The sequence below is a fragment of the Cnephaeus nilssonii genome (assembly GCF_951640355.1).
Source record: "Cnephaeus nilssonii genome assembly, chromosome: 5".
In the NCBI taxonomy this organism is placed as follows: Eukaryota; Metazoa; Chordata; class Mammalia; order Chiroptera; family Vespertilionidae; genus Cnephaeus; species Cnephaeus nilssonii.
The window spans coordinates 28,785,554-28,808,551 of NC_137076.1; the positions used below are offsets into that span (position 1 = coordinate 28,785,554).

Genomic DNA, 22,998 nt, shown 5'->3' on the forward strand with positions numbered 1-22,998 from the left:
CTAAATGGACACGCCCTGCCCCCTTCCATAGGGAAGTTTCAGCCTCCCCTCCCCCAAGACCCCGGGAGGGCCTAAAGGTGAGGCTCAGGGCAGGAGACCCTCTGTTCGTGCATCCCTGCCCCCCCCCCTCATGCTCTTGACCTGGGGACCCCCCTCAACTCCCAGGCATGCTGGACGTGTTTGTGGTGTGCATGTGTGGGAACATGGACACATGTGTGATGGTGTTCGTGGGTGTGTGTGCAAGCCAGGGTGCTCTGGCATTTGTTGAACAAGCAGTCATTTACCGAGCACCTACTGTAGGCTAGACCCTGAGGGAGGTGCAGCAGAAATGAGCCTGACAGAGACAAAGCTCTGAGCCTGCCCTCCTGGGATCCCAGTCCCGTGTGGGAGAGGGACGTTAACGGGGAAAGATACGAATATGCGTATCGTTACATATCGTTACAGCGCTGGTGGAGGCGGGTGGAGACAGTGGTGTAAATGTCAGCTCTCCGGGTGGGTGGGTGGGGCAGCCCTGACCTGTAGCCTTTGCGGGGGGTCAGCACTCCCACCATGTCAGTTGTTGTGTAGTTTTCTGCCACAAGGGACAAGTGACCGGATAACCTAGTGTAAACGTAGTAGAATGATTAGGAGGGGGGTATTGAGTATTTAATACCGCTGCGCTTTTTAAATTTCTATTTAATTGTAAGTTTACATAATTTACTTCTTAGTATTGGCGGTGTTTACTAACTGGCTCACAAAATTCCTGAAAATTTAAATATTGGCTCTCGTGAGCTGGGATAGGAAATTCCAGCACACCAATGGTCGTAGTGGAGGCAGAGGGAAGAGCCCGTGCAAAGGTCCTGGGGCAGGACCGTGACTGGCGTGTTGGAGGAGCAGAAAGGAGGTCCTTGTAGCTGGAGCGGAGTGGGTGAGGGGAACAGAAGGAGGTGAGAGTGGGGAGGAGATATGGCAGGTAGGGCAGGGCCTTGTAGGCCATAGGGAAGACTTGGGATTTTACCCCAAGGGAGGTGGGAAACCTAGAGAGCTGTGGGCAGGGGAGGGATGGGACCTACTCCGATGCTCACAGGCACCCTCTGGTGGCTGCTGCAGTGAGGACAGGCTCCGGGGATGGGTTGGGAGCCTGATGACGAGGGCAGGGGCAACTCCCTGTTCCAGGGAGGCTGCATGTGCCCATCTCAGCATGGACCTGCTCCCTGTCGGGGTCTCTGCATGAGGTCGTGTGCACGTCTTTGTCTGAGGACCAGGCCCCACAGCCACGCTGTTTGAGCCCAGCCCTGGAGGGAGGGTGGACAGGGCTGGCCTCACCCTGCGCCCCTCACTGACCCCACCCCTGCCTGCAGGAGATGATCATCACAAACCTGCAGCCTGAGACCACCTACTCCATCACTGTAGCCGCCTACACTATGAAAGGCGATGGCGCGCGCAGCAAACCCAAGGTGGTAGTGACCAAGGGAGCAGGTATGAGACCCCTCCCCCCACGGCTCCTTTGCCCCTGGCGTCCCTGCTGCGTTCTTGAGCCCACGTGGGGGAAGGGTGTACTGGGCAGGGGGCGCTGCCAGAGCAGACGGGGAGGGGGCTGCTCAAGGGGCATTCAAGGCCCAGCAAGGCCCAGCCCCATCTCCTCGTCATCACTCTCTTCCTTAGTTACTGGGCTCCATCCGGATGCAAATAGTGAACAGCCACGGCTAACGCCCTCCCCCTCCTGGCTGTGGGTGTTTTCCTTATTGGGTTCTCCTTGCTGTTCCTTACCCTCATCCAGCACAGGCCTACCTCAGGGCCTTTGCACTGTGGTTCCCTCTCCTGGAACACTGTTCCTCCTAGACCTCCCTGCGGCTCCCTACCTTGCCTTCTTTTTTAAAAATATGTATATTTTTATTGATTTCAGAGAGGAAGGGAGAGGGAGAGAGAGAAACATCAATGATGAGAATCATTGACTGCCTCCTGCACGCCCCCGACTGGGGATCGAGCCCACAACCCAGGCATGTGCCCTTGACCGGAATTGAACCTGGGACCCTTCAGTCCACAGGCTGACGCTCTATCCACTGAGCCCAACCAGCTGGGGCCCTACCTTGCCTTCTTCAAGTTGTTGTTTCTCAGTGAGGCCTCTCTGAGACCCACTTTTTAAAACTGCAGCCCTGCCCCGTGCTCCCTGACTGACTGGCGGGCGGTCACTGATGCTGGCCCTGTGTCCCCACAGTGCTGGGCCGCCCCACCCTGTCGGTGCAGCAGACCCCCGAGGGCAGCCTGCTGGCACGCTGGGAGCCCCCAGCTGGCACCACCGAGGACCAGGTCCTGGGCTACCGCCTGCAGTTCGGCCGAGAGGACTCGTCACCCCTGGCCACGCTGGAGTTCCTGCCCACCGAGGACCACTACACGGCATCAGGCGTGCACAAGGGGGCCACGTATGTGTTCCGGCTGGCGGCCCGGAGCCGAGGTGGCCTGGGCGAGGAGGCGGCGGAGGTCCTGAGCATCCCGGAGGACACGCCCCGTGGCCACCCGCAGATCCTCGAGGCGGCGGGCAACGCCTCGGCCGGCACTGTCCTGCTGCGCTGGCTGCCACCCGTGCCTGCGGAGCGCAACGGGGCCATCGTCAAGTACACGGTGGCCGTCCGGGAGGCCGGTGCCCCGGGCCCCGCCCGGGAGACTGAGCTGCTGGCAGCGGCTGAGCCGGGTGCCGAGAATGTGCTCACGCTGCAGGGCCTCAAGCCCGACACGGCCTATGACCTCCAAGTGCGGGCCCACACGCGCCGGGGCCCCGGCCCATACAGCCCCCCTGTCCGCTACCGGACGTTCCTGCGGGACCAAGGTAGGCGCGCGGAGACCCCGCACCAGAGCCGGACCGGGCCTTGTGCCCACCCCCACCCCAGCCCCCTCCCTCCCCCCGCCAGGTAAGTGGTCACTTTTCTGCTTCCTCGTGCTGCTCGAGGCGAGTCTGGACCCCGAGGCTCTGGCGTTGGCAAAGGTGGGACGTGCCTCGGTGGCACCACCCTCCCCCACCCCTCTTCTCCTCTGCCTTCTCTCTGCAGCCGCGCCGTCTCCCCCGCAGGGTCTTGGGACAGGGCCAGGCAGGGCCGGGCCAGGGCCAGGCAGGAAGGCCGTGGGCACAGCGGACAACAGGGAATGCCTGGGCCGCCCCACCCCCCGCCCGCCCGGCCCTCCCTGGCACTCACGGGGCTTCTCTTCTGCTCTCTCCCGCTGGACTGCTGCCTGGCAGTCTCCCCCAAGAACTTCAAGGTGAAGATGATCATGAAGACGTCAGTCCTGCTCAGCTGGGAGTTCCCCGACAACTACAACTCGCCCACCCCCTACAAGGTGTGGCCCCGCAGGCGGTGTGCGGGTCAGGCTTTAGAGCTTGGCCAGGGTGAGGGCTAGGTCTGGAGTCGGGGCTTGTTGGGGTTCCGCTGGACGTGGGGCTGAGTGGGATTGGGCTTCATTGGAGATTGAGGCTCAGCCTGGGGTTGGGGTTCACTCGGGGATTAGGTCTCAAAAGTTGGGACTCAGCTGGGATTGAAGTTTAACCTGGGATTAGGGCTCAGCAAGGATTGGGGCTCAGCCTAGGGTTAGGGCTCAGCTGGGATCTAGGTTTAGTCAGGGTCAGAGGTCAGCCCAGACCCCACTCAGCCAGCCCCGGCCCGCAGATCCAGTACAACGGGCTCACACTGGACGTGGATGGCCGCACCACCAAGAAGCTCATCACGCATCTCAAGCCCAACACCTTCTACAACTTCGTGCTGACCAACCGCGGCAGCAGCCTGGGCGGCCTCCAGCAGACGGTCACGGCCTGGACCGCCTTCAACCTGCTCAGCGGCAAGCCCAGCGTGGCCCCCAAGCCCAACACCGACGGCTTCATCTTGGTGTACCTTCCTGACGGCCAGAGCCCCGTGCCCGTCCAGTATGCCGACACCCCAGGGCCCTCGCCCCCGTTAGCCAGCCACCTGACCTTTCTGAGCCTCCGTTCTCGGCCAGGGTTAGGGCTAGGTCCGGAGCCGAGGCGTGTTGGGGTGGTGTTGATAATGGGGATTCCGCCAGCCCCAACGGTGTGGTCCCCACGAAGGTCCAGTGCTTCTCCGTTTTCTGACACCCTGTGTGCCTGACCTTCTACTGGTTTGGGGTTCCCAGATTGGTGGGGAGGCCGCTCTACACAGACTCTCGGCCCCTGGGTGTGGCAGTGAAGGGCAGAGAAGAATTAAGGGCTCCAAAACTGTGTGCGCCTGGAAGCTGGGGCTTTTGCAGGGTGCGTAGGAATTCAAGAAATACAACTGCATGGGAAAGACTGTAGGCAGAAGTCCGCGTGATCAGCGGCCTGGCTGGGGCTGCAGGGCAGCAGACCCCATTGTGGGAGCAGAAGGGAAGGAATTAGAAAGGGAGGCTCCCCGCTCACCCCGCAGAGAGCAGCTCTGTCCGGGCATGCCGACAGACAGCGCCCCTCTGACGCTCCGTCTCCTGACAGGAACTACTTCATTGTGATGGTGCCGCTGCGCAAGTCTCGTGGCGGCCAGTTCCTGACCCCCCTGGGCAGCCCAGAGGACATGGACCTGGAGGAGGTGAGGGCCAGCGCCCAGCCTGCGGGGGGCAGACACGTCCCAGCGGTCCCGAGCCCCGTGGGTCCCAGCCGGGCTCTGAGCAGCCCACGCCTCTGTGTCCGTAGCTCATCCAGGACGTCTCCCGGCTGCAGAGGCGCAGCCTGCGGCACTCGCGCCAGCTGGAGGTGCCCCGGCCCTACATCGCCGCTCGCTTCTCCGTGCTGCCGCCCACCTTCCAGCCCGGGGACCAGAAGCAGTACGGCGGCTTTGACAACAGAGGCCTGGAGCCTGGCCACCGCTACGTTCTCTTCGTGCTCGCCGTGCTGCAGAAGAGCGAGCCCGTAGGTCCCCAGCGCTGTCGCCCACACCCAGCCACGCCCGCTGAGTGAGGCCGGCCCCAGCATGGCCTCAGCCCCCAGGGCCCTGACCTCAGAACCAGACACCGATCCTCCCAGCTTCCTGGGCCCAGGGAAGGACTCGAAGAGGGGGGAATCCCAAGAGGAAGGCGTTTCAGAGGAAGGAGCTTGGGGATTGGGGCTTTGGCTGGATGTGTAGGAGTTCAACCGAAAAGGCACCGCAGGGTCTGCACGGGCAAAGGTCTGGAGGCAGGAGGAACGGAAAGGGGTTCCGAGTGGCAGGCGGGGACCTGGGCCAGTGTTCTCGGGGGCCACGGGAGGGTGTGGAGCCTGGGAGGGGCAGCGGGGCGTGAGGCGGAGGGACGCTGATGGACGCTCTCTCCACCTGTGTACGCAGACGTTCGCAGCCAGTCCCTTCTCAGACCCCTTCCAGTTGGACAACCCGGACCCCCAGCCCATTGTGGACGGCGAGGAGGGGCTCATCTGGGTGATCGGGCCCGTGCTGGCGGTGGTCTTCATCATCTGCATCGTGATTGCCATCCTGCTCTACAAGAAGTGAGGCCCGGCACTCCCCTTGACAGAAGGGGGGCGGGGGGGGGGGCGGTTCCTGGAACAGGAGGGTGTCTGGGGGCGGCCATCTCAGAAGATCAGCACGGGAGCCCTCTATGGTATCGATGGGGAGACTGAGCCCAGAGGTTAAGCTGCCTGATCGAAGTCACACAGCTCGGGGAGTGGCAGGACTGGGGTTCACACCGGCCAGCGGCTTGACTCCTCTTAGGCCTCACAGTGCCCTGGGGCAGAGGCTGTCTGTCCAGTTTACTGACGATAGTGCTCCCAGCGGCCACGTGGGCCCTGTCTCAGCTTAGACAGGGAGGGTGTGGGCCTGGCAACCAGGATGAGCCCCGTGTCCTGGGTGAGACCACGGCTCAGAGAGGTTAGGAAAGCCACCCACCGTTACAGAGCAGGCCCACGTGGCCACCCCCCTCACCTGTCTTCTTTCCCTCCTCTCCCGCGCCTGCTTTTGGGAGCAGCAAACCTGACAGGTAAGAACTGGCCCTGCCCTCTAGAGGCCCAAGGAGGCCGAGGAGGGGGAATGGGTGGGGGGAGGGCCCTGGCTGCTCCTATAGTTGCACACGTGTGTACACATGACCCTGGGAACCCCAGTCGTGCATATACACAGGGCCTGGAGTGTGTTCACACGTGCATACACGTCTGTGGGCACATGCTGGCACTCACCGATTCTTCTCTTTCTCCTCCAAAGTAAACGCAAGGACTCGGAGCCCCGCACCAAATGCCTGCTGAACAACGCCGACCTCGCCCCCCACCACCCCAAGGACCCCGTGGAAATGAGGCGCATTAACTTCCAGACACCAGGTATGTGCTTACCCCAGGTGCCAGGGACAGCACTGCCCGGGGGGAGGACGCTGCCTGCGGCGACCTCCCCTGCCTCGCCACACTGCTTGGTGCAGTCAATTCCTGATTCCCAGCTTCCTACCTGTTCCAGGCTTGGAACTCACATGGGTTGGTTCTGCTTACAACCACATGAGGCTTTTGCTGTCTTCTGTGGGGAGCTTAAAGGACGTGTAAAAACCACAAAGCCCTCCTCCTTTCTTCTGGCAGAAAGAGCTATGCTTCTGTTCACACCTCTAGTCTTAAGACCACTTGGCCTTTTCCACACTCCCTGGGATGTGCCCCTAGCAAGACACTAATTATACCTCCCACGTGGCCTGCATCTCCCCTCCACGGCCACAGATGCTCGTGCGCCTTCTGCCTCCGAACAGCTCCCTGTAGATGAATAAGGTGCAGCTTAGGTCACCGCCACGCCTGGTGGGAAACTGAATCAGCCTTGTCCGTGATCCTCTTCGTGTACAGGAACCACGCACTCGCGCCTCCTCCCTCTTACCAGGCTCGTGCCAGCTGCTTCTAACCAAATAAGGGATTTTTAATGTAACTGATGGCGGCTGTTCTTAACGTGGTTCCCTCGTTCCCTCCACCTGCACTCTGGAATCTGCTTTCTCTTTCTGAACTGGTTCATATTAACTCGGTTTCCCAACCAAATAGAGATTTTAAACGTATTTAACTGATGGCTGCCGTCCTCCGTAGGAATCATGGGAGGTCTCCATGTGGCACCTCGAACGTACTCCTTCTCTTAGCTCTCCTATGGCAGTTGTTTCCATCCACGTGAGGGCTTTCAACTTGTGTGTTTAACTGATGGCTGACGTCCTCTCAAAGTTCATGGCATCGGCCCCTGTTCTTCCTCCACCCTCAGTTCTCCCCCACCATCCTGCATTCTCCAAACCCCGCAATGACCCACAGGGGCACCCAAGGCCAGATGGGTGTGGGTGACGTTGACAGAAGAAACTAAAACGGTGGGATCCTCCCAGACTCGTGGCTAAACGCCAGGCAGAGGAAGCCGCCGCCGCTCCAGGTCCTGGGGTCGGGCCGCAGCACGCGCCCCTCACTGCTGAAGTGCTCTGCCCTGCGTCTGTGGCAGCCGTGTGCGTGCACCCAGCACGGGGTGGGGGAGGCCGCGCCCCGCGTGTTTTCATTTATTTATTGTTTGCTGTTTCTGCAGATTCGGGCCTCAGCAGCCCCCTCAGGGAGCCGGGGTTTCACTTTGAAAGTTAGTTCCTGTGTCTTTCTGTTCTCGGCTCCCTTCCTCACCCGCCCCTCGTTTGTTTTCATCTTTGGTTTCTCCATCCCGCCACCTCTCTCTGCCCGCCTGTCCTGCGCTGGCTTCAAGGGAAAGGGGTCTGGCCCATTGTGCCCTTAGAGTGCTGGTTGTGACTGTGTGTGGGGGTGGGGACAGGGATGCAGGGGAGACACATACGTACGGGAGAGCAGGAGCCCACCCCTGTGACAGGCAGGCAGAGCAGGAGCCCACCCCTGTGACAGGCAGGCATAGCCACCAGACAGATGGACACCCACCTCAGACTCCACAGGGGTGGGCTCCTGGGAGACCCCCGGGCGCCCCACCCGAACAATAGTTGTTTACCAGCCGGCCTGGCAGCACTCTACCCGATTCACGTAGCTGCCGAGTGCCTGTGTGAGCGCATAGCCAGCACTGGCCCGGGCGTGGAGACGGGTCTGGCAGACCCAGATATCAGGAAGAAAGAGCCAGACCCACCCCCCTGCCTCCAGTCACCACCACACCCCAGGGGCTCAAAGATCAGGGCTGTCACCGATCCGTGTACAGGATGATCCATGTACAGGATGATCTGTGTACAGGATGGTCCATGTACAGGATGATCCGTGTACAGGATGACCCGTGTACAGGATGGTCCATGTACAGGATGGTCCGTGTATAGGATGATCCATGTACAGGATGACCCGTGTACAGGATGGTCTGTGTACAGGATGGCCCATGTACAGGATTGCCCGTGTACAGGAGGGTCCGTGTACAGGATGACCCGTGTACAGGATGGTCCATGTACAGGAGGGTACGTGTACAGGATGACCTGTGTACAGGATGGTCCGTGTACAGGATGACCCGTGTACAGGATGACCTGTGTACAGGATGGTCCGTGTACAGGATGACCCGTGTACAGGATGGTCCGTGTACAGGATGGTCCGTGTACAGGATGACCTGTGTACAGGATGGTCCATGTACAGGATGATCCGTGTACAGGATGACCCGTGTACAGGATGGTCCATGTACAGGATGGTCCGTGTATAGGATGATCCATGTACAGGATGACCCGTGTACAGGATGGCCCGTGTACAGGATGGCCCGTGTACAGGATGGTCCGTGTACAGGATGGTCCGTGTACAGGAGGGTCCGTGTACAGGATGACCCGTGTACAGGAGGGTCCGTGTACAGGATGACCCGTGTACAGGAGGGTCCGTGTACAGGATGACCCGTGTACAGGATGGTCCTTGTACAGGATGACCCGTGTACAGGATGACCCGTGTACAGGATGGTCCGTGTACAGGATGGCCCGTGTACAGGATGGCCCGTGTACAGGATGGCCCGTGTACAGGATGGTCCGTGTATAGGATGATCCATGTACAGGATGGTCCGTGTACAGGATGGCCCGTGTACAGGATGACCCGTGTACAGGAGGGTCCGTGTACAGGATGACCCGTGTACAGGATGACCCGTGTACAGGGTGGTCCATGTACAGGATGACCCGTGTACAGGATGGCCCGTGTACAAGATGGTCCGTGTACAGGAGGGCCCGTGTACAAGATGGTCCGTGTACAGGAGGGCCCGTGTACAGGATGAGGAAACGGCTGCAGAGTGAGGGGTGTAGTGTCTGTCCCAGCTGGGCGGAGACACTGCCCGCAGGCCCCCAGCTCTCCTGGCAGGGGACTCGTAGGCCCTCGGACCCCAGAGGGGCAGGAAGGAGTGTGTCTCCCACCCCAGGGAACAGTGTTTTGGAGGCCCAGCCAGCTGCCATCTGCTTCTCCATTTCTGTGTCACCCGCCTGCTTCCTGCCACGAGGCACTAGGAGCTTGAAGTCCTCCAGGGCGCCCCTCCCCCAGCTGGGTGGGGACAGAGTGGGAGGACCGTGTGAGCAGGGGTGCCGGGCGTGGCCGGGGCTGCAGCCCCTGCTGCTCCACTCAGACCCTCGGGCCAGGGTCCCCGCACCCGCCAGGCCCTCTAACCACAGCTCGTCCATCGCAGACTCACACTGTAGAGCACCCCCACCCCCCGGCCTCGGGCTGGCCCCCCATGACCGCCCGCACCGCGGGGTCTGCTCTCCCCGCAGGCATGCTTAGCCACCCGCCGATCCCCATCTCAGACATGGCGGAGCACACGGAGCGCCTCAAGGCTAATGACAGCCTCAAGCTCTCCCAGGAGTACGAGGTGAGCTGAGCCCTCCCCCCAGGCTCCCCCCGCCCCAGCCCTCCGATGGCCACCTGACACCCCCACCTCCCCTTCCCCGCAGTCCATTGACCCGGGCCAGCAGTTCACGTGGGAGCATTCCAACCTGGAAGTGAACAAGCCCAAGAACCGCTACGCCAACGTCATTGCCTACGACCACTCCCGCGTCATCCTCCAGCCCATTGAAGGTATCCTGCCCTCCTCCTTCCCGAGTGCCCACAGCCCCGCCGTGCCTCCAGGCCACAGGGCAGGCCAGCATCGACAAGCCAGGGGTCGGATGGGGAGGAGGCTGATTCTGGGCTCAGGCCTGGTCCAGCACAGGAACCACTGGGAGTGGTTAGATGTGTATTTCAGTGATGGCTGCTATCCCTCATGTGTTTCCGCCGGCCTCTCTGCATCACTGGCTCTCAGCTGGAGCCGTTCTGCCCCCCACGGACGTAGGGCAGTGTCTGGGGACACTTCTGTGGTCCCCGGTTGGAGGAGGGGGTTCTAGTGACAGCTGGAGGGTGGGGCCGGGGATGCTGCTCCACACCCTGCCGTGCCCAGGACGGCCCCACAGCGCACGATCCGGCCCCGCGTGGCAGCCGTGCTGAGGTGGGATCCTAACGTCTGCCCACGATTCCTGGGGGACAGATCGGGGCGCTCTGAGCGGGCTTCCAGTTGGGCTCATGGAGCCAGCCTGAAAGGACGGGGCGCCCCCACTGATCTCGGCTTCTCGCCCCCGCCGTAGGCATTGTGGGCAGCGATTACATCAACGCCAACTATGTGGACGGCTACCGACGGCAGAACGCGTACATCGCCACGCAGGGGCCGCTGCCCGAGACCTTCGGGGACTTCTGGCGTATGGTGTGGGAGCAGCGCTCGGCCACCATCGTCATGATGACCCGGCTAGAGGAGAAATCGCGGGTGAGGCCTGGACCCCGCCCCCCCAGAGTCCCCAGCCAGCCCAGGCTCACACTCACCTCCGTTCTCCTTTCCGGCACAGATCAAATGTGACCAGTACTGGCCCAACAGGGGCACGGAGACCTACGGCTTCATCCAGGTCACGCTGCTGGACACCATCGAGCTGGCCACGTTCTGCGTGCGGACCTTCTCCCTGCACAAGGTAGGCCAGGCCGGGCTGGAGGCTAAGGGGGGCAGAGGGAGAGCGGGAGGCAGAGGAGGAAGACGGGCCCAGCTTCTGCCCTGGAAGCTCCCCATCAGGCGGAGATAACCAGGCATTGACCCAGGCTGACCACATCCTCATGAAGCCTAAGGCTCGGAGTGGGGCACCTCGTGTCCCTGGCCACCGCGAGAGAACAAAACCAGCAGAACCCAGTTGAGCAGTGAATCTGTTATCCTCCTGGGCCTCGGACGGGTCCTGGCAGAGGCTAAGCCCTGCCCTTAAGGGAGCTTAAGTCTTGGGTGGAACAGAGCTGGAGGGACCCCGCAGGCCTTGGGCAGTCAGGGCTGGGCCAAAGGTAATCTTCAGATAAGTATTTAACTGAAGGCTGCTCTCCGTAGTACGGCTCCACCTGTCCTACATCCATGGTTCTCCATTGCAGCAGTTTGCAATCCAGAGGGGAGAGGAGGTGCTTACCGGCACCACGATACTCCCTCGACTCAGTCAGGTCCTCTCTCAGCATGAAGCACAGGCCTGGCCCGCGCATCAGAAAGCTGAGTGGATGGACAGGAGGAGGCAGAAAGGATTCTTAGCTCATTCACACACGTCCAGCACTTGCTGTGTGTCAGGCCCTGACCCAGCACCAGGACACAGCAGGGACCAAGACAGACGGAATATCCTGACCCTGTGGGGCTTAGTCTAGTGGACAAGACACGGACAAAAGACATGCCAATAATGAATCCTTTTTTATTAAATGTAGTGGCATTGGTCGATAATACGCTTAGGGTGTCTGTCTTGGGAATATGACATCTCTGTACTCCATTGTGTGCTCACCGCCCGAGTCCAGTCTCCTCCTGTCACTGTGTATTTGACCCCTTTCCCCTCTGGTAACCACCATTCTGTTGTCTGTACGTACGAGTGTGTTCATGTGTTGCTTCCTGTTCTTTTCTGTCTGACTTCATGTAGCGTAATATTCTCAAGGTCCATTCACGTTGTCACCAATGGCAGTATTTTGTCTTGGCCTTTGGCTGAGCAGCATTCCGTTGTGTATTCGGACCACATCCTCTTTACCCATTCGTCCTTCAAAGGACACTGCGGTTGTTTCTGAGTCTTGGCCACCATGAATAATGTTGCAGTGAACATCGGGGTACATAGATCTTTATGTGTGTTTTCAAGTCTTTCAGGTAGATGCCCAGGAGAGGGATTGCTGGGCCATATGGGTTACTGTTAATTTTGGGGGGCAGCCTCCATAGTGGCTGTGCCCGTTTACGTTCCCACCAGCTGTGAGAGGGTTCCCTTTTCTCCACAACCTCTCCAACACTTGTTATTACTCGTCTTGTTGGTAATAGCCATTTTGACAGGTGTGAGGTGGCACCCCCTTGCGGTTTTGATTTACGTTTCCCTGGTCGCTAATGAAGTTGAGCATCTGTATGTCTTGGAAAACTGTTCAGGTCCCCTGCCCATATTTTAATCAGATGGTTTTTTTGTTGTTGAGTTGTATGAATTCTTTATATATTTTGGATATTAGCCCTGTATTGGAATATCACTTGCAAATATGTTCTCCCATTTAGTTGGTTGCCTTTTTGTTTTGTTGATGGTTTCTCTTGCTGTGCAGAAGCTTTTTAGCTTGACGCAGTCCCATTCATTTATTTTTTCTTTTATGTCTCTTGCCTTTGGGGGAGGGGAGGTCAAGTTTACAAAAACCCTCTGAGACCAAGGTCCATACACGACAGGAAATCTCATGTGTAGGATGAAAATAAAGCAGAGGAGAGGAATAGAATGTGTACTAGGGGACCTGGAGGAAGGGAGCCATGAGATGTGGGGAAATAGCATTCCAGGCAGAAGGCACAGCTAGTGCAAAGGCCCTGGGGCAGGACCGTGCCTGGCGTGTTGGAAGAACAGTGAGAAGGCCACGTGGCTGGGGCTGAGTGAACAGTGCGGGGAGAGAGAGGAGATGAGGACAAGGAGGGGATGGGGAAGGTTGTGCAGGGCCTATAACCATGGGGAGGACTTGGGCTTTTACCCCAAGGGAGGTGGGAGCCCTCAGGGCTGTAGGCACAGGAGGCACGGGCCCTGACTCATGCTCACAGGCGCTCTCTGGCTTCTGTGGGGGTGGCACCGGCAGACTGGAGGGGCCAGGATGATGATGGGGAGGACCGTGGTGACTGCCATGGGGGGGTGAGAAGTGGGCAGGTTTAGGATAGACTTTGAAGGCCGTGATAGTGTTGGCCGGTATGTTGGGTGTAGAAAGGGAGTCACGTCGAGGGTGACATTTAAGTTCTGGTCAGAGCACCTGGAAGGATGGGACCGCCATCAGCTGGGATGGAGGGAGCAGGTGGAGGGAGAGAGTGGGGGCACAATGTTGGCCCTGTTGTGTGAGACAGACATGACACTTTCCTGTGGGGACCCCTCTGTGTCAGGGGGCAGTTGGGCCCCCGAGTCAGACATGGGCGCAGGGGTCGGAGGCGTGCGTTGGGTGTCCTCTGCGTGTGGGTGGCGGGCTGTGGTGACAGGCGTGTCCCTGTGGCTCCCAGAACGGCTCCAGCGAGAAGCGTGAAGTCCGCCAGTTCCAGTTCACAGCGTGGCCGGACCACGGGGTGCCCGAGTACCCCACCCCATTCCTGGCTTTCCTACGGAGAGTCAAGACCTGCAATCCCCCCGATGCTGGCCCCGTCGTGGTCCACTGCAGGTAGGCAGGTCCCTGTCCCCGCTCCCACCTGCGCGCCCCGCTCGCTCTCCCCTCTCCTGAGGACCCCGGTCGCCCCCTGTCCCCGCAGCGCCGGGGTGGGCCGCACAGGCTGCTTCATCGTCATCGACGCCATGCTGGAGCGCATCAAGCCGGAGAAGACGGTGGATGTGTACGGCCACGTGACGCTCATGCGGTCCCAGCGCAACTACATGGTGCAGACCGAGGACCAGTACAGCTTCATCCACGAGGCCCTGCTGGAGGCCGTGGGCTGCGGCAACACGGAGGTGCCCGCCCGCAGCCTCTACGCCTACATCCAGAAGCTGGCCCAGGTGGAGCCCGGCGAGCACGTCACCGGCATGGAGCTCGAGTTCAAGGTGGGAGGGGCCGAGGAGCGGAGACGGACATCGCCCCCAGCGATGGGGGCCGGGTGTGGGTGGTGATCCCTGCCGACCGCGGTCCCTCGGGGCTCTGGCTGGAGGCTGTTCTGATGGCAGCCCTGCCTCCTCGCCCCGCAGCGGCTGGCCAACTCCAAAGCCCACACATCCCGCTTCATCAGTGCCAATCTGCCTTGTAACAAGTTCAAGAACCGCCTGGTCAACATCATGCCGTACGAGAGCACGCGGGTCTGCCTGCAGCCCATCCGGGGCGTGGAGGGCTCCGACTACATCAACGCCAGCTTCATCGATGGCTACAGGTACCCGCCTTTGCCTGGCGATCCTCGGCCCCGGAGGGTCCCAGCCTGGTCCCTGAGGGGCCTCCATTCTCGCTTGGGAGTCGCCAGGCACAGCTGAGGCGGAGGGAGGGCATCGTCCAGGCTGTTAGCTGAGGGCTGCCATTCATAACGATTGGTCAGCTGCAGGTAGGCAGGTCCCTGTCCCCGCGCCCACGCTCGTGGTCGAAGGAAAGATGTGGGTCCATCTTTTCTTCTATGCTCGTGGTTCTGTCTGAGCAATTCTGTCCCCAGGGGAAATTTGGCAAAGTCTAGGGACTTTTTAAGAACATATATACTTTTATTGATTTTGGAGAGGAAAGGAGAGAGAGAGAGAGAAATAGAAACGTCGATGATGAGAGAGAATCCTTAATTGGCTGCCCCCCTGCCTTCCCCCCACCAGGGATGGAGCCCACAACTGCAACCTGGGCATGTGCCCTGACCAGGAGTCGAACCCTGACCACCTGGGTTATAGGTTGACGTTCAACCACTGAGCCACACGGGCTGGACTAAGGACGTTTTTGATTGTTGTGATTTGAGTACGTGTGGAGGGGAGAGGTGGCTACTACTGGCATATAGTGGGTGGAGGCCAGGGATTTTGCCCAGAACAGTGCCCATCACAGAGTGAGCCAGCCTCAAAGGTCAGTCCTGCTGACGTTGAGAAACCGTGGCCAAGGGAGGTTGTCTGGGCAGAAGGTACCACTTGTGCCAAGGCCTGGCTGGGAGAGAGGACGTGGCCTGTGCAGACACCCAAGTAGTTTGCCACTTGAGGGAGGTGGCGCGGGCAGGCAGGAGAGGCCAGCGGGCAGTTCTGCGAGCTGGTGTGTGTCCTGAGGCCGATGGCTTCCCTGTGTGCAGAAGGGGGTGGTTTGGAGGGCCGAATTCACCAGGGAGGCGGTCCACGGTCAGCCGTTCCCAAGGAGGCGGGCACGTGGCAGGTGCGGCTGCCGTGGTCCTGCTTTGCTCCTGACCCATCGGGCAGCGTCAAGCCAGTGCCAGGCCTCGGCCCGGGGCCACCCCCCGTCAGCCTGGACTCACACACCCCACCCCGCAGGCAGCAGAAGGCCTACATCGCCACGCAGGGGCCGCTCGCGGAGACCACGGAGGACTTCTGGCGCATGCTGTGGGAGAACAACTCCACCATCGTGGTGATGCTCACCAAGCTGCGGGAGATGGGCCGGGTACGCGGGGCGAGGAGGGCCGGGCGGGGGCTGCGGGGGGAGGCCCCGCGGGGGGCAGGGCAGGCCCGGCGGGACCCAGACCGGGCTGACCACTGATGCCATCCCCTCGACAGGAAAAATGTCATCAGTACTGGCCGGCCGAGCGCTCCGCCCGCTACCAGTACTTTGTGGTGGATCCCATGGCGGAGTACAACATGCCACAGTACATCCTGCGGGAATTCAAGGTCACGGACGCCCGGGTGAGTGCGGGGACGCATTGGCGGCAGGGACTAGAACCCAGGCCGAGCTCACTGGTGCCCTGGTGGTCTGGAGACGGCTCCCCAGTGGGGGTAGAAGCAAAGGCCCAGGGACAGGAATAAGCACGGGGGTTGGGAGGAGAGAGGGAGCTGACCAATCGCTCCTGCCACCAGGTGGGTGGAGGAGGACCGTGCGTGCCCCTGTGCTGACCCCACAGTGTCCCCATCTGAGCATGTGTGACCCCTCACTAGGGAACACGGCCCAAGGGGTCATGTGAAAGGGAGCGAGGGGGTGTCCCCTGGAAGCAGCAGCCAGTGGAGAGTGTGAGGGGCTGAGAGCTGGTGGGGATCGGATACAGCTGGTGCCGTGGGAAGGAAAAGGGTGGTGAACCACGGGATTCGGTGCTGGGAGTTGGCACCACCCGGTAGGGAGAAACGACAGGCAGAGGGGATGTTGGCAGGGGTGGGGGTGGGGGCTGGGGAAGGGCAGGCGGGTGCTGCCAGTGGCTGGGGAAGCCGGATTGAAGGAGCAGCATCCTTGGTCGTGGTGCTGGTGCTGCTGGTGTAAGATGGGGCCAGTGGGTTGGTGGGATGTGGTTGGAGAATCAGTGGAAGGCTGTGCTGTTGGACGGGGAGGACAGTGCTGGGTGGGAGGAAGACGGGACTGGAGGATGGAACGTGCGGATAACGGGATGGAGAGCGTGGCCCGTGAGGGTGATGTGTTATCAGCAGTGGACGGAGGGAGATTGGAGAACAGCCGGGCGGGGAGGAGGGGGTGATGATGGTGAAGAAAATCGATGGGAAATGGCTCTAGAAGTCGAGAATGATGAGCGTTCAGTGGCAGTAGACAGTGCTGTGCGGGGTGCAGACGGAGGAGGATGGGGCTGGAGGGAGCCGGTGACAGGGGAGGCGGTGAGAGGAGGTCAGTGGAAGGTGGGTCCCCTCCAGGGTGAACCCGGAATGACGGGCTGTGGGAAAAGGTGCTGTTGGGTCGTGAAGAATGGAGGATGGCAGAGTGAAGACGCGGACGGCGCTGCTGGGTGTAGGAAGGCCGATTGGAGGGAAGGATGATGGGGGGTCGGGGGGGATTCAGTGGAAGGTGACCTCATTGATGGTCAGGGACAGTTGCCAGTGGGGGTAACACAGGAGGGGTTGGTGGCGCTCTTAGTGATAGAGGGTGGCAAGCACGGGGGTCCCCACTTACCCACGGGGGCTGTGCTCCAGGACCACAGTGGAAGCCTGGACCGTAGATGGCACCGAGCCCCGGATAGACTACGGTTTCCTATACATTCGTACAGTTACCAGGTTTAATTTATAAATTAGGCACAGGAAGAGATTAGCAACAGTAGCTAACAACCACTAATGAGGAACTAGAACAGCTGGGACAAGACACGGTAACAAAAGCTGTGTGCGTGGCTCTGGGGCCACATGAAGTAAAACTTGGGTCCCTGGAACGTGAGCTCTGCGGAGTGTGTAGGGCGCCGACCCCCCACCCCGGGCGAAGGGATGCCTCGTACCAGGCCGGGCAGGGGGTGTGAGGTTTCATCACACTCCTCGACGTCACACCATTTAAAACTTGCTAAATGGGAAATTCCAGGAATACACAATTCCTATTTTGGACCCTAGTTGACGGCGGGTAACTGAAAGCATGGGAACGAAACCGCAGATGAGGGAGGGGCTGCTGCCCTCGGGTGGGTGGTGAGGGGTGGGACGGCTCGGGCAGGAAGTGAGGAGTTGGAGCGGTGGATGGTGGAAGGTGGCACTGCCGGGTGGTGAAGGATGGAAGGCGATGGTGTGGGGAGGTGCTCGGAGCCGCGCAGGAGGGCCGAGGACACAGAGATGGGTGGGAGGGGGGCTGGCCGGGCGTGGAGGTGCTGGGTGTCGCTCTGGTTGTGGGGGATGGGATGGCCATGTGGAGGGAGGAGCAGCTGGGCGGTGGGGAGTGGACAGTGTCCCTGGGAGCTGGATGGCGACCTAGAAGATGTGGAGGGCGGTGTTGTTGGCAGTGAGACTGGAGCATCTCGGCGAAAGATGGCCGATAGTCCTCAGGGTGGGCGGGGAGGATGGGGGTGGGACGGGAAACAGCCAACAGCGAGATGGGGCTCTTCTCCTCTCCAGGACGGCCAGTCCCGGACCGTCCGGCAGTTCCAGTTCACGGACTGGCCGGAGCAGGGCGTGCCCAAGTCGGGCGAGGGCTTCATTGACTTCATCGGCCAAGTGCACAAGACCAAGGAGCAGTTCGGCCAGGACGGCCCCATCTCCGTCCACTGCAGGTGCGCTGCTCCCCGAGCCCCAGCCCGTTTCCTGGCTGGGGAAACTGAGGCCTCAGGAGGATAACCATCCGCCTCGGGTGGTCCAGTCTGAGCTATGTTCATGCCGGGGGAGCTGGGGGCCCCAGAGCCCCTGCCCTGAGCTGCCCTTCCCCCCACAGCGCCGGCGTGGGCAGGACTGGCGTCTTCATCACGCTCAGCATCGTGCTGGAGCGGATGCGGTACGAAGGTGTGGTCGACATCTTCCAGACGGTGAAGATGCTGCGGACCCAGAGGCCAGCCATGGTGCAGACGGAGGTGAGGCGGGGACGGGGAGACGCCCCGGCCTGGCAACTCTGTCTCGCGAGCCTCCGTTTCCTCTCTGTGAGGTGGGCTCGCCGTGAAGGGGCGGTCCTCAGTGCTCCTGCTTTGGGCTGGAGGGGACTAGTCGGCTCTCGACACGAGAGCAGGTTGAAGTCCAGAGCCAAGAAGTGAAGTGGACGCAGAGGGGTCCGCTCTTGTCCCAGAGTCACAGCAAGTTTATGGCTCAGCCACGACCCCAGAACAGGCCCCAGATTCTAACATCCCACGCTCTCCAGATGGGGAAACACCTAGAGTGGGAAGGGTCTTCCCTGCGATCGCATTCACACGGGGCATTTTAACAGTGTCCCCAAACTCTTCTGGAGAGACACAGCCAGGGTCACAGACCCCTAGCCTGAAGGGGCAGGTGGCAGGGCGGCTGAGCAAGCATGTCTTAAAAGATGTACATGACCTGTAGGCAGAGAGAGGGGAGGGCGTTCGGGTGGAGAGTCAGCCCATGCGAGGGACACGCCAGGCCGAGGAGGGGGGCTGCCCTGGGCCCTGGGAGGCGTCGGGGCAGGAGAGCCCCGGCTGAGCCCCTGTTCCCTCCCGCAGGACGAGTACCAGTTCTGCTACCAGGCCGCCCTGGAGTACCTGGGAAGCTTTGACCACTATGCAACCTAAAGCCATGGTCGCCCTGGCCTGACTCCACCGCTCCGGAGGCCTCTGCCCACGCTGGGGGGGGCCGGGAGGCCTGGGCTCCGGCGGCAGCATTTCTACACGGTCTCTGGGAACGACGCGGCCCCTCGAGCCCCCCCATGCGGCCCCCAGCAACCTCCCTGGCACGGCCGCCGCCTTCAAATACTTGCCACATTCCTCGTTTCCTTCCGATTCCAAAATGAGCAATTCCGGGGTGGGGGGTGGGGGGATGGTGAGCAAATGGGGGTTCTCCCCAGAACCAGAGGAGGGCAGGGGCCATGAACTTGACCCCTCGCGTCCCCCCCAGATAGCCTTCCTTCCAGCCTGCACTCTGGGGGCGGCGGGCTGGGAGGGGAGGGCAGAGTTCAGCTTTCTTTTCTCCGTGTAACTATCCAGTGACATTTCCTTTTTTTTAAAATAACGTATTTTTTTCCCCGTGTTTTTTTTTTTTTTAAGAAGAAACAAACTGAAAAAAAAAAAAAGTGACTTGCAGTCAATGAATTTAAAAAGAAAAGCATTGCTTATTCCTGTTCTCTTCGCAGTCTGTTTTTTCACAGCAGGAAACGGTCTTGTGTGGCGGCTGCGTCCGCCGTGCGCCCTCATCTGGCCCGTGGCTGGCCTCTTCCTTTTTCCTGCCCTCAGGAGCCCGGCCTCCCTCACGAATAGGACGCCCTTTTGCTCCTGGTTTCTTTTTTCCTTTTTTTTTTTTTTTCTCTCTCTCTTTTTTTAATGATTAAATTCTCAGACATATCAAGGACAGTGCTGAGGGTGGGGCGTGGAGGGGTGGGCACTGCAGCCTGAACCTCCCATCCCTCGCCCCCGAGGAGGAAGAGCGAACAGAACGGGAGATGCTGCCTTTTCGGGGACAGAGAGGCTGCGTGCTGCCCCGTTCAGGGCGCCTTCCCCTGGGACCATGGGGCAGTTCCGGGGCAAAAGCAGAAAGGACGGTATCCCCCACCCCTGGGCAAGCGAGTTTTCCTCTTTGTACAAGAGCAGATCTGCCGCTGCTCTCAACACTGTTTATTCAAACGGAAGCAGCTGGGTGGCTTTCCCACCTCTGTGTATGTAGATATATCGACTTTGTATTAAAGGAAGATCGTCTGAACCCGGCCGTGGGTGGCATCTTTGTCGTGCCCCTGTCTGTCCCATCTTGTCCTGGGGCTGGCGGGGGTCTGGAAAAGCTGTGTTCTCCTTCCGTCGTGTGACAGTCCAACGAGGGCGGGGCCCAGAGAGGCGGTGTTGCTGGTCTAAGGCAGTGGTCGGCAAACTGCGGCTTGCGAGCCACATGCGGCTCATGAGCCACGGTTTGCCGCTCTGTTGACTAATGAATGAGTTTGCCGACCACTGGAATAGGGGCTTCATCACAAGGAACAACAACAGCCTGTAATTATTGGAATCGAGAGTCTAGGTCAGTGGTCGGCAAACTCATTAGTCAACAGAGCCGCAGTTTGCCGACCACTGGTCTAAGATGACACAGTGTCTAAGGGGCTGGGATATGAACCTAGAACCCAAGTTCTGGTCTGACAGGGGCGGCCTCCTTGATGATAGTTATTCTTGTTGATTATAGTGTGACTACCATCGAGCACCTATCGGGAGCCAGTTCTCTGAGATGGGCATCATCAGCCCAATTTACAGATGGGGAAACAGGTTCAGAGAGGGGCAGGCGCTAACCCAAAGTCACACAGACAGAAGCTGGAGCCGGGATTCCTGGTCGGTCTCATCTCCAGCCACGCTGCCTTCTCCAGAAGGGCCGGTGATGGAGCTGAGCCCACGGAAGGCAGCACTGGGTTAGGGACACTGTTCTTGGCCAGTGAGTGGGCCCACACTCAGAGCCAGGGTCTGGCCCCGGGGGGTGCAGGGGAGCCATTTCCTGTCTATACCTTGACGCCCTTCGCCCGGCGTGTCAGCGCTGTATACGCTCCCCGACTCCCCGCCCGTCAGCCGCTTAGCAGCCGTCTTGGTCACACGGAGGCTCCAGGGATGAGAAGGGTGGTCTTAGTGAGGACGGGCCCAGGTTAGGTAGGAAAGGGTGGGGTCATCCCTTTTAGAAACTATCAGGTCCAGTATTCAAAAATATATAAAAGCTGTGACAACACCTTTCGTAAACATATCAAATAGATTGATCAAATTCTATATTCCCCAAATTCGCAAATATTCATGGACCATCTATGAAAAATCAGCATTTAGAAAAACCAGCAGTGGATTTTTTTTTTTTTAATCCTTACCCAAGAACATGTTTTGATTGATTTTTAGAGAGATAGGAAGGGAGAGAGACATATCAATGTGTGAGAGAGATATCACTCTCTGCATGCACCCTGACGGGATCGAATCCACAACCTGGGCACGTGCCCTGACCGGGAATCCAAACCTGCAACCTTTCAACACTGAATGGTGCTCCAACCAACTGAGCCACCTGGCCAGGGCAACAGTGGACATCTTTACAAATTCCAAGAAACAAATATTAGATAAAATAACCTGATCTTGGCACCAAGGAGTAGATTATGTAAGTGATAATTAAAGTCTGCCTCCCCCAAAAGGCCTAATGTGGGAAATTTTAAAACACATTTCTAAATAAAGCATGGGTTTAAAGAAAATATAAAGAAGTACTAGTATTATGTAATGAAACCTTTGGATTGTAGCCAAAGAGGTGCCCAGAGGAAAATATATAGCCTTGAACTCATGGTTCAGAAAGCAATAAATTCAGAAACCTAGTGAACTTAAAAAAACAAATGTTCCAAGCGTTCAGTTCAAATAACTAGAGAGTAATCCTAATAAAAAATAAAAATGAAAGTGAAATTAACTGGGAATTTTTTAGGTACTTTTGTATTAAAAATACATTTAGCTCCTGACTTCTGAATTCAGTAAGGAGAGGGATCCTCTTCTTAGTGACAGATTGTGGGACAAAATGAACAGAAACGTCAGACTCTTACCTAAGTTTGGTCCTAGCCCAGTGGTCGGCAAGCTCATTAGTCAATAGATCCAAATATCAACAGTAGAATGATTGAAATTTCTTTTGAGAGCCAAATTTTTTAAACTTCTTCTAATGCCACTTCTTCAAAATAGACTCGCCCAGGCTATGGTATTTTGTGGAAGAGCCACACTCAAGGGGCAAAAGAGCCGCATGTGGCTCGCGAGCCACGGTTTGCAGACCACTGTCCTTGCTGAATCATCTCAGATGATTACTCTGCCCAGATAACTCCCACTCGGTCCTCAAAGCCCCATTCTAAAAGCCCCTCTGGTCTCCCAGCCCACGACTCTGAGGTGTCTAAATAGGATCTATCTTGCCCTCCTTACTGGAAACTGGACTAAGAGGGTCTTCAGGGAAAATTAATATGTGTGACCCTCAGTTCTGTGGTTCAGCCCTTGAGATGCTCATGGCTGTGGTTCGAAGTAGGTGGTGGCGGGCAGGAATTTATCTGAGGGCTTCCTGGAAGAGGAGGACCCTTAGGAATTGTCTTAACCTACAGGCATGACCACCAAGACACTAAATATCCCCAGCTATCTTGGCCCTGCCACAGGATACCATAACATGCACCCCATTTATTGAGCACTTATTGTATACTTGCCAAATCCTTCTGATAATGGACAGATCAGAAAACAGGTGCTAAGAGGTCAGGTCTCTTGCCCACGATGATGCAGATGGTAAGTAGTAGAATTGGACGTGGGTCCAGGTCTGCCCATTTCCCATGGTCATAGTGAAGGAGTTCAAGGCATCTATGAGCTCTGCCGGCCCGTGGTCAGTATCAGCCACACACACCACAGCCCCAGGCTGGGAAGGACGGAGCCCACCTCCCATCACCATGGATCTGGCAGGAGCCACAGCACTGTAGTGCTCTGTTAAGTGCAAATGCCCTAAATACACTATCTCTAACAACAACAATTAAAAATGTTTAAAGCAAAAACACCCACAAGGAGGAATGGAAAGAATCACAGTGGTGCTAGAGACTGAACCTAACTCAGGAACAGAAAGATCAAGTCCTCAAAATAAGGATCTTGATGAATAATGTAATAGCAAACGTGATCAAACATACGTACAGGTCTTTATGACCAACAAATAATGTACATTCTGCCCAAACACAGAGCTATCATGAAAACAGAACATGTATTAGGTCATAAAGGGAAACTC

General features: G+C 58.6%; 1 protein-coding gene across 3 annotated transcripts in view; it reads left to right on the forward strand.

The window, feature by feature from the left end:
• Nucleotides 1–19,975, forward strand: part of PTPRS (protein tyrosine phosphatase receptor type S) — a 66,527-nt gene extending 46,552 nt beyond the window's left edge. Inside the window, exons 14-35 of one of the 3 annotated variants that reach the window (XM_079773233.1) lie at nt 1,341–1,458; nt 2,198–2,806; nt 3,215–3,312; nt 3,639–3,892; nt 4,451–4,544; nt 4,649–4,864; nt 5,277–5,434; nt 5,911–5,922; nt 6,141–6,253; nt 7,455–7,502; nt 9,592–9,689; nt 9,772–9,895; nt 10,438–10,613; nt 10,693–10,812; nt 13,344–13,498; nt 13,587–13,872; nt 14,014–14,192; nt 15,262–15,388; nt 15,502–15,627; nt 17,743–17,897; nt 18,056–18,191; nt 18,789–19,975. In XM_079773233.1, coding sequence (XP_079629359.1) covers nt 1,341–1,458; nt 2,198–2,806; nt 3,215–3,312; nt 3,639–3,892; nt 4,451–4,544; nt 4,649–4,864; nt 5,277–5,434; nt 5,911–5,922; nt 6,141–6,253; nt 7,455–7,502; nt 9,592–9,689; nt 9,772–9,895; nt 10,438–10,613; nt 10,693–10,812; nt 13,344–13,498; nt 13,587–13,872; nt 14,014–14,192; nt 15,262–15,388; nt 15,502–15,627; nt 17,743–17,897; nt 18,056–18,191; nt 18,789–18,857 — 3,471 coding nt within the window. In that variant the 3' untranslated portion in view covers nt 18,858–19,975. The remainder of the gene's footprint in view (nt 1–1,340; nt 1,459–2,197; nt 2,807–3,214; nt 3,313–3,638; nt 3,893–4,450; nt 4,545–4,648; nt 4,865–5,276; nt 5,435–5,910; nt 5,923–6,140; nt 6,254–7,454; nt 7,503–9,591; nt 9,690–9,771; nt 9,896–10,437; nt 10,614–10,692; nt 10,813–13,343; nt 13,499–13,586; nt 13,873–14,013; nt 14,193–15,261; nt 15,389–15,501; nt 15,628–17,742; nt 17,898–18,055; nt 18,192–18,788) is intronic. The other 2 variants (XM_079773231.1, XM_079773232.1) reach the window with 2 other exon arrangements.
• The last annotated feature ends 3,023 nt before the right edge of the window (nt 19,976–22,998 follow it).